General features: G+C 53.6%; 1 protein-coding gene across 1 annotated transcript in view; it reads left to right on the forward strand.

Moving 5' to 3' along the window:
• Positions 1–10,379, forward strand: part of MB (myoglobin) — a 27,359-nt gene extending 16,980 nt beyond the window's left edge. The window contains exons 2-4 of the mRNA XM_021687390.1: positions 1,425–1,527; positions 6,440–6,662; positions 10,233–10,379. Coding sequence (XP_021543065.1) covers positions 1,425–1,527; positions 6,440–6,662; positions 10,233–10,379 — 473 coding nt within the window. The remainder of the gene's footprint in view (positions 1–1,424; positions 1,528–6,439; positions 6,663–10,232) is intronic.
• Positions 10,380–10,717: the final 338 nt, after the last annotated feature.

Below are 10,717 nucleotides of genomic sequence, written 5' to 3' on the forward strand. Positions count from 1 at the left end.
GATGGATGGACGGACGGATAAATGGATGATGGGAAGATGGATGGATGATTGGATGGATGGATGGACGGATGGATAAATGGATGATGGGAAGATGGATGGATGGTTGGATGGATGGATGGACAGACAGATAAATAGATGATGGGCAGATGGATGGATGGATGGACAGACGGATAAATAGATGATGGGCAGATAGATGGATGGATGGATGGATGGTTGGATGATGGGTAAATATAAAGAAGGCCAATCATCTTCACTTGCCTTTCGTACAAAGGCCATCTATCTTTTTATTCAACAAACATTTATTCAGTTCCAGTTTGGCACAGGGCCATGTGTGAGGTCCAGAAGATACATAAGTGAATAAAATAAGTTCCCTGCTGCCCTGAAAATAAAAATAAGGTATTCAGGAGCCTGGACTCAAGAGGCTGACTTTCTGGGTTCGAATCCCAGCTCTCTACCATCAACTATGTGACCATGGCAAGTTTCCCAAACTTCCCCTCAATTAAACAAGGATAATGTCATATCTATCTTAGAGATAGGGCTGTCGGGGGATTAAACAAGTTACCAAAAGTAAAGTGCTCAGAGTGTGTATCGGCTGCTATTATACACTCATGGCGGAGCCAGCATGGAAACTACAAAATATGGCACGGTGAAGGAAGCAGCACAACAGGAGTACCTACAAGTAAATGGAAAGAGGAAGAAATTAATTGTGCCTCAAGGGGGGAGGTCAAGCAAAATTTCTCAGAAGGAAATATTTGAGCAAGGTCATGAAGGCCATGAAGCCAGGAGTTTTCTGGGTGGAGTGGGAAAATTCAGACTCCAAGAGGCAATGGGTTTGTCTGGGTTCATCCAGCTATGAGCAGGAACCACCTCAGCTCCTTCCCCACTACTGCTGGCTGGGTGAGGGGCACTCTGGCAAAATGAGCGGGCTGTGGACAAGGAGACTGCTAAGGGCCAGGACAGCCCCAGGGCCAGCCAGGGTGCTGCTGCCCGAGCTTGGAAACATGACAGTTCTTCCTGGGATGGTTGACAACAGGGAGTGTTGAGTTTCAGGCTGCTGGCGTCGGCCTTGGTGGTGCCCTTTCTGCTGGCTTCTGAGACTCCAGACAGTAGCCCAACCTCCTCCCTGCTCTTGCCACATACACAAACACCCCCACGCCCCTGTGGCCTGAGTTGTCCTACCTCCCCCCAAATGGCACCTGCCCCAAAATAGCTTCCATGTGAGAGCTACAGAAAGGAAAAGATTAGACCCCGCATGAAAAGGAGGGAGGAGGAGGAGGAGGAGAGAGAGTGAGCAAGCTGTCAAGTGATCTGTGTCAAGCTTCTGGGAAAGTATAAAATCCCTCTGGGGCCAGGCGATCTCAAACCCCAGCTGTCAGAGCCAGGACACCGAGTCAGCCCGGACTTGCTCTTCTTGTCTTCCTCAGACTGCACCATGGGGCTCAGCGACGGGGAATGGCACTTGGTGCTGAACATCTGGGGGAAGGTAGAGACTGATCTCGCGGGCCATGGGCAGGAGGTCCTCATCAGGTAAAAGGAAGAGATCCCATTGCCTCTGTCACCCACTCCCCAAAGATCAAGGGTGTGTGCCTGTAAGGTGGAACATTTGCCTGGGGTTGACCAGTTGGCTGCGTTGGTTGAGTTTATTAAAACCCCCGCTTGGTTCTCCTTTGCTTGTGTCAGGGACTTGAGTCCAGAAAGGAAGAGAGGAAAAGAGATCCAGCTCATGCCTGTGTCAGCAGCAAGAGAAGCCTGGTGCTCAAATGCTGGATGCCAGCACCCACCAAGAGGAATCCTAGAATTGTAGACAGAGTTAACCATCTCTCAGGCCCTGAGATGTCTTGTCCAGCCGCTTCAATTAATGGTTGAGGACAAAACGGACCTGAGAGGGACAGGACCTCCCCCATATCACAAGTCCATTAAGGTCTATGAACTGTCAAGGCTAAGACGTGGTCTTCAAGATGAGACCCGCAGCTCTAGAATGGGTTCTGCCACTGAGCAGTTGTGTGACCTTTGGAAAGGTACACAACCTCTCGGAGTCCATTTCCTCTCCTATACAATGGGGGGAAATGCTAATATCTACGTTTTAGAGTGGAAGTGAGATTGAATAAGATAATGCATGTAAGGGGCCTGACATTGTTCGTGGAATATAGCAGGTTCTAGAGGATGTTAGTAATTGTTATGGACGGAGCCAGACTAAGGACCTTCACAGCATTATACTTAGAAAACAGAAGACAGAGGCCCATCCGTGACATTTGTTGTTGAGGAAGTCTTGAATTTGAGAGCTCTGAGTGGGGTGGTCTCCAAGTGCATCTTCACTGCTATAGCTAAGGGTTCCTGAATAAACAAAAGAAAACAAAATTCCAAGCTTTGAACATAAAGGATGGCGTGGGATTTTATTTTCCCATTGCCCTCAACCACAGATGGTGTTAGATCCCTTTTCTGGTCCCTTCTCTCATGCTCTGGGCCAGTGCGAGTCAAATATCTAATGGGGCGTAAGTCAACATTTCTGTACCTGGGAGCAAGTGGGCTCTGGAGCTGCCTCAAGTGAATGGATTGTCATTCACACTTTAATTTACAGATGAGTTCCTCCTTCTTTGTGGCCAGGTTTTCCTCTCCAATTCAGATGTGTATTCAGTCTCACTTGGGCTTCACTCATTTCCAGGTCCCATGTCTGGGGAGAATGGCCAGTCCCGTGAGCTTTATCCGAAGTCTGAGCCCTTAGTGGTCCATGCTAGAAATACCTGGGGAAGGATGGTCAAGTTCTCTGTTGCCTCTGACTGGCATCATGGAGGTGTTCCCTTCTGTCTTTCTCCTCCTGTCCCTGACAGCAAGACATATCAGCTCCTCAGCCACATTTGCTGTGTGACCTTGGACAAATCACTCCTCCTCTCTGGGTCCTGTTTGCCTATTGGTTGAGTGAAACGATTGTCTGCCAGAGTCTCTGGGGTCTGTTTCTGCTCTCATGCCCTGGCATTCCCTGAACCCATGCTCCTCCCCTGCTTTTGGAGAGGAGAGGGAGGGTAGTTGGGGTTGGGGACCAGTTTGCCGAGCACGAGACTCTCCAAGGCGATCTGGGGGCTGCCAGCCCCCAAGGCAGTGACTTGAAGGAGACTTGGGGTATTAGGTCATCAGGGGAAACATTCCCTCCCTGCCCAGGGTGGATCAGGGAGACCTGCCAAGGGCCGGGGGCCAGGGATGAGATGTGATGCCTGAGACTCCAGCCCCTGGAAGGTCCCAGAAAGCCCAATGTTTTGTCACGTCTTAGGCTGTGGGACATGCAGAGACCATGCCAACTGGTTCTGCCTTCTTAGTGTTTAGGGTCTGGGGAGGAGGGTCCCCCCTGCGTGGAGAGGGTTCGGGGGGTGGGGGGAAGCTAACTCCCAGGGCTACATGTGCCTCTGTGGGAGCTGGGCTCTTGGTTCTGTTCCAGATGCTGAGCCTTACTGACCTTGGCAAGGTCATTTCTCCTGCTCCCCTGATTATAAAAGACAGCAAATTCTGTTTGGCTGAGCCTGCTAATAAAACACAGAGGGCTTCACTCCAAGTACATGATCATAAAGGTCTAGAACATAAAAGCCAGAAGGTCAGTTGGAGAGCCTGGCTGCAGGAGTGGGGGTCCAGGAGGGAGGCGGCTGCTGACTGTGCCCCTGCCGTTCCTTCTCCTGCCCAAACCCTTTCTGCTTGATTTATTTTTGCATTTGGACAAAGAATTTTGAGGCCACGAAGTTTGAAAATCACCGCTGGTGGCCAACACTTCTCATGTTACAGGGAGGAAACACGGCCTGAGGGTCTTGGCCAGCCAGGGGCAGCTATAGACAGAACCCCAAATTCCCAAACCCGATGATAATGATGGAGACGGTGGTGGCCACGGCGGTGATAATGGTGGTAGGGACAATGAGGAAGGGGGAGGACAGCAAATATTTACACGGTACACACCGCCTGGCCGTGTTTGGTGCTTCATGCATATTAACTCACTTAAGCCTCACAAGTGCCTCATGAGGTAAATATTATGATCACCACTCTGAACAGAGAGGTTAAGTAACTTGCCCAAAGTCACACAGCTGAAATTCAAATCCAGGCAGCGTGGACCCTCGCTCATCACACCCCTGCTCTGGAGCCCCAGGCTTCCGTGTGGGCGTCTAATCGGGCCTCAGTTCAGAGGATGGCTGGGAGGTGGCCTCCTTTCTTGCTGACTTGCCTGTAGGCCTGTGATAGGCCAGGAAGGTGGACATAGGATGGAAGATGACAACACGAGGCAAGGGAGGGCTTCTGCAACAGGAGAGAAAATCCGTCCATCCTTCTTCGCGGGGTGATGGCTTCCTCTGTCCATTCGCAGGGACCTGCCGTTAGGTTAATCCAGGTGTGGCCTTCTGTGGCTGCCCCCGCTCCCAGCGGCAGGACTGTGGGCCGAGGGAATGAGGTGGCTGAGTGGTGCCGGAATGATCTGGTGGGCACGGATTAGCCCGATTTTCTTGCACTGTTAAAAGTAAATCTGGGCTCCCTTGCTGGCTCACTGGTGGAGAGTGGAAGGTGAGGCAGGGGTCAAGCCTTAGAATTTGGAGGCTGAGATATCAGCTAGACCAATCCTTTTGTTTTATAGATGGGTGAACCAAGACCCAGAGAAGTTGAGTGATTTCTTCAATGTCACACAGCACATTGGAGACAGAGCGGAGATCAGAACTCAGCTTCCATAATTCTCAGTCCCGTGTCCTTTCTCCCATACATCTGGGGGCCTCCCAGAATATCTGAGACTCCTGGCTACCTTGGGTACAAGTCCTTGGCCTTCATCTGCCCCAGATAGCTCCCTCCAGTGTCCCGACCTCCGACCTTCCCCTGTGGGTGCTAGGTCTCGCATCTGCCAGGCAGGGATCATTGTCACCAGATAATAATAGGAGCTCAGGGACCCTTGGGTGAAAAGTGCCAGAGATGAGCTGTCAGTGACGCACATGGCTTGGCGGGGCTGGGGCTGGGGCCGGGGCCGGGGGGTGGTGAGGTGGTGACATTGGACAGGGTGTGGACAGCCCTGAGCATTCTGGGGAAGCAGGAGGGATTCCCTCCCGGGAGAAGGGTGTGCTCCCTGTTGGTGCTGCCCTGTGCACGCTTGTGTGTGTCTGGGTGTGCATGCATGTGAATAAGGGTGTGTGCTAGGAGATGCTTCCACAAACTGGAGTGTGTCCATAGCAGGGCTGGAGGGGGTGGCAGAGCCTGGAAGCCACGAGAAGGAGGAACTTTCCGAGGACCTGAAGCCATTAGACAGGAGGAGGGAAAGCCTGGGCAGACAGGGTCACTCCTGGAAACATTTCAGGGTGTGACACAAGACAGAGAGCATGAATTCTAGAACTGTCCAGTCTCTGCTGTGGGCTTTGCCACTGGCCAGCCGTGTGACCCTGAGCACGTCACTTACCTCTGTGGTCCATTCGCCCACAAGGGAAATGGGGAGAACCACTCCCATCTAGGCGGCAGGTAGGACTCCCTTTAACCAACACCCACCTTTCCACAGCAGGAAACACTGAGGTCCAAGGTTACAGGTGGCTGCTCAGGTTCATGGGCAGAGTCGATCTGTGGCCAGATCCCTGGCTCCCTGGCAGGAGTGGGGACCTGGTCTTTGGCAAGTGGCTCCCCCTCCGACCCCGGGGCCTCACTGTCCATACTGTGAGGAGCCTGGGAGAGACAGGAAGTCTAAGCAAAACAAGCAAGAGCTTTCTGAGCCCAAGAGCTAATCTGGAGTGGAATGGCCCTCACAGGTAGTAGTGAGCCTCCTGTAGCTGGAAGTATTCAAGCAACCGAAGGATGATCCCTAGGTAGGAAACTGCAGAGATAGTCCCCTGCATGGTCTATTTTTTGAGTCACTCTGATCTGTTTCCAGTTGGCCCTTCTGCACACCAGCCCTGTAATATTGAGTTACGCCTTCACACCTCTGAGCCTCTGTTCCCTCATCTGTAAAATGGGAATAGTGGGACCCTAAAGGGAGTTGCACACAGGAGGTACTCAACAAATCCAGGGTCCTCCGGCCCCAGTGCCCCCACGTCCCCCTCTTCTGCCCAATTCCAGTTAGTCACCTACTCTCCAAACAACTTAGAGAAAATAGGGGTGAAGCCAGGGACCAATGCAGATACAACCTTCCCTCCTGCCTCTCACGGTAGCAATGCAGAAGACGCAGATAATGAGGATGAGAAAAATCATAAAGCTGAGCCTCTGTATAGCACACTGCGTGAGCTCGGTGCATATGCTCTCATTTAGTCACAGCATTGCTGCTATGGGTAGGGACCCGTTATCCCCTTTGTTTGGATGAGGAAGCGGAAGCCCAGAGAGGTAGAGTGACTTGCCCAAGGTGACACAGCTGGAAAGTAAGGGAGCCCAGCCTGGCATTCGTGTCCGGCCACCTCCAGACCCAACGGCATGTTCCTGTGTCTGACTCCCACCCTCCTTGTGCCCGCAGGCTCTTTAAGAGCCACCCTGAGACCCTGGAGAAGTTTGACAAGTTCAAGCACCTGAAGTCAGAGGATGACATGAGGCGTTCTGAGGACCTGAGGAAGCACGGCAACACGGTGCTCACGGCCCTGGGGGGCATCCTCAAGAAGAAGGGACATCACGAGGCTGAGCTGAAGCCCCTGGCCCAGTCACATGCCACCAAGCACAAGATCCCCGTCAAGTACCTGGAGGTAGGAGGCAGGGCAGGGGCGGGTGGGAGGGTGGAAGGACAGGCCTTGGAGGGATGCGATTTGGGTTCGAGTCCCAGCTTGGCCCACGATGCTCCTCCTTGTGCCCCAGGGCCCTCATCTGTAAAATGGGCTATTGCCCACTTTGCCTTCCTCCTGGGGTCACTGAGAGTAAACCCACTTCTCCCCCAAATCAGTCTGTCATCTAGGGGAAGAAGGGAAGAGCAGATATTGGGAGCACCCCTTGTATTCCCCTTCATGGGAAGGTAGCACTATTGTACCCACTGGGCAGATGAGTAAACTGAGGCACAGGGAGGGCGATAGCTTGTCCCTGGCACACTCCCAGGATTCAGACTAGGGCTCTGTTCCTCCAGACCCCCCGCTCCTAACTCCTATGCCACAGTAGAGTAGCTGGGGCTCCATCCTGGGGTGGGGGTGGCCAGCAGGCTGGCGCCACTCATTCCAGCATCTTTACAGATGAAAAGAGAGACAGCCCTGGTGTCCTAGGCAAGGGGAACTGGTTTGAACCTCCTTTGATGGTCTGAGAATTTGGGTGGGCAGGGGAGAGCCTGAGCTGCAAGGAGGAGGGGTGTGGCAAGAGGGAGGACTAAGATCTGGGGAATAAAGGGCCTTAGGGATAGGTGCAACCCCTGGGGATGGGAGCAGCAGACAGGCTGGTGCAGTGATGAGGATAAAGACCATGGTCATAGCTACCAGTGAGGATGGGCCTTGGTAAGCATTCGCTTGGATCACTGCATGGAATTCTCACAGACTCCCCGAGGTGAGGAACTGCATTCAGGGTCTTCTTTTTCTCTGACACAAAGGAAGTTCAGAGATAAGGAGTCCAGAGCCGGTGTGGGGGCCCCACAGCCACCAAGGGTGCAGGCTCTTTCCGTGCTGCCAAAGTTGGCATGAGTCCTCAAAGTTGACTCATGGTCCAAGATGGCTGCTAGAGCTCCAGCCATCTGGTCCATGTTCCAAACAGGAAGCAGGAGGAAGAGAGGAAAGCTCTCTTTTAAGGAGTCACAGAAATCCCATCCAGCGGTCTTGTTTACATCTCATTGGCCAGAAGTTAGTTATAAGACCACACTCACCTGCATGGAAAGCTGGGAATAGTAGTCTATTGCCATTCCAACTCCAACTAGTGTTCTGTTACCAAGGAAGAAGGAGAAGAGGGGCATGGGGCAGGCAGTTAGCAGACTCTGTGCCAGGCAGGTACCCTTCTCATACCCACTTTACAGATTTGGAAACTGAAGTCTCAGAGAGGTTAAGTAGCTTGCCCAAGGTGACACAGCTAATAAGCCAGTAGGTACAGTCTGATCTACGGTACTCGGGAACTCAAGCTCTTAATCCCTTGCGGCACAATGTCTCCCATCAACCACCACCGCCCCTGTCTTCAGCCTCTCAGCCTCACCTCCCTGCACCCCAGCTGCCCCCACAAATCACACAGAGGCAACCCTGCCTGCCCGTGAGGAGCGGGTCCTGCCTTTGAGACTCCGCGTATGCTGCGGCCCCTGCCCTCCCCATCTTCTCTTGGCAACAGACCCCTGTCCATCCTCCAGGGCCCAACTTAGAAGCCACCCCCTCTGCATGTGGCTGTCAGCTGCTCCATCCACTGGCGCCCCCCGTCTCCCCCCTGCAAAGCCGCTTTATCCTCATCCCTTGTCATGGCGCCTCTCCGGCTGTACTGGGATTTATCTCTTTACCCAGCTGTCTCCTGGCTGGGGCATGAGCTCCCCAAGGGCAGACCCTGGCTCTCCCATTTCTGAACCCTGGTGGCATGTGGTGGGCTCACAATACAGCTTGAATGACCCCTCCCCTCTAGGGGGACAAGGAAGCAGGCTCAGAAAGAGAAAACGATGTATCCAAGTGGAGTAGAACCCAGGTCTACTTAAAACAAGCTTCATTTACTGCGTAAATCCCTGCAGAATCTAAGACGGAGCCCCATGTCTGCTCTCCTGGCTCACTGTGGGACCTCCTTCCGTGCTCTTCCTAGGGTGCTGCTACTTCCCGCCGGGGAGTGAGGGGGCCACAGAGGGGGCTGGGTGCCAAGGGCAACTTTTCTCAGTTGTCTGGCTGCCCGAGCCCACCCTAACCTGGATATTAGTGGCTGTGCCCCAGACTCAGAAAAGGCTGAGTGAGGGGACCCGATGGGGTCAGCTGAGCCCCTGTTTTATGGTGAAGTCACCCATGGGGGTCACAGCAGAGCGGAGCCTGGAACCTGGGTCTCCCACATTTTCCAGGAGCAGGGTTGACTTCATGGCAGCCCGAACCCCCGCTTTGTTTTATGACATTTCTGACGTTAGAGGTGAACTTCAACATATGTCCAGATCGATGCCCAAAGGCAGGTGTTTGTGGAGTTGTCCTTGTTTCTTTTTCTTCTTCTTCTTTTCTTTTCTTTCTTTCTTTTTTTTTTAGAGAGAGAGCACGGGGGGAGATGCAGGGGCAGAGGGAGAGGGAGAATCAGAAGCAGGCTCCATGCCCAGGGTGGAGCCCAATGCGGGGTTTGATCTCACGACCCTCAGATCATGACCTGAGCCGAAATCAAGAGTCGGACGCTCAACCAACTGAGCCCCCTGGGCGCCCCGCTGTCCTTATTTCTAGGCAGAACTGTGTTTACGGGCTGTTGCCGTGTGTGCCTCCTGAGCCCTCTGTCACCATGTGCCCCCCGTTACCTGCCTGTGGTCACTTGCACTTGGGGCACCCTGAGAAACAGGGAAAAGCCACCCAAGGTGTTGTCCCTGCCTCTGTCCCTGGCTCTGGCAGCCGTTTGCCCACAGCCCCCTGGGTGCAAATTCTAGCTCTGCTGTCCACTTGCTATGTGACCTGAGTCTGGCTACTTTCCCATCGGGGGCCTCTGTAAAGTGACACCACTTGGTCCACTGGCCACAGTCGAGGTTGACATCAAATCTCGACCAACTATCAAAAAGGCCCAGTTGCATTTTACACCCATGAGATCTTTCAGTCGCTAAAGCAGCCGTGCTGTAGATGTTCCCGGTAATGATATTGTGGGTGTCTGAGCACTTGTGGGGACGGTGAGGCTGGTACGGGACAGGCTGGGCCCCAGGGACGAGCCGTAGGCCTCTCTCCTTCCCACCCACCAATAATTCTGAGCACCAGCTCTGTGCTTGGCCCAGAAAATATGATGCTCTGGCCCCCACCCCTGCCAGCCCCCAAGTAGGCTACTTAGAGCAATAACCACACTAAGCCATCGAATGCAAAAATTAAACACACACAGATGGAAATAGTTTCTTTCTAGATTTTCTGACTGGGAAATCCTGGGTAAAACCACGGAATGGGAGCATTTCCCTTCCTTTCTGCTGCCAGCATGGGGGCAGTGTCCTGGGCTCTTGCACCGAGGTGGGACTGGTTCCCCGTCGGCACCTGTCTCCCAGGGTGGTAGGGAGAGAAGGAATTAATCCACAGAGACCCCTCGGAAGCACGCCTGGTGTGTAATAAGCCCTCGATAAATGGCCGTGGAGTAAAGAGAAGGTGGGACTCAGTCTGATTCCCATCTGGCTCCTAGCGTGTGCGCCCCTGTGACCAGCACCCCCTTTCGTCTCCTCCCTGCAGTTCATCTCAGAAGCCATCATCCAGGTCCTGCACAGCAAGCATCCCGGGGAATTCGGCGCCGACACCCAGGCTGCCATGAAAAAGGCCCTGGAGCTGTTCCGGAATGACATCGCTGCCAAATACAAGGAGCTGGGTTTCCATGGCTAAGCACCTGGGCGCCCCCACTCCCACCCCCACCCACTCGGGCCCCGGGGCCAAGGGTCGGGTGGGCCTAGATCTCCTGTAGCCGTGTAGAGTTTGCTTCTGAGTGTCTGCTTTGTTTGAGAGGTGGGTGGGAGAGGCTGAGAGGCTGGGCTAGGCTCTTCAGGGTGGCTTCGCTTGCCTGGAGACTGGGGTCCTCGTGGAGGGTCATCACCCCGGGAACCAGGAGACATGTGACCCTTTGCTCACTGTGGCCCCGCAGTGTTAATTCGCCTCTCTCTTAAACTCCAACCCAATTCCTCCAACCTCCAAACTCAACCACACCTTCACCCTCACCTCTAATC

This window comes from Neomonachus schauinslandi, chromosome 5 (genome assembly GCF_002201575.2).
Source record: "Neomonachus schauinslandi chromosome 5, ASM220157v2, whole genome shotgun sequence".
Lineage (NCBI taxonomy): Eukaryota > Metazoa > Chordata > Mammalia > Carnivora > Phocidae > Neomonachus > Neomonachus schauinslandi.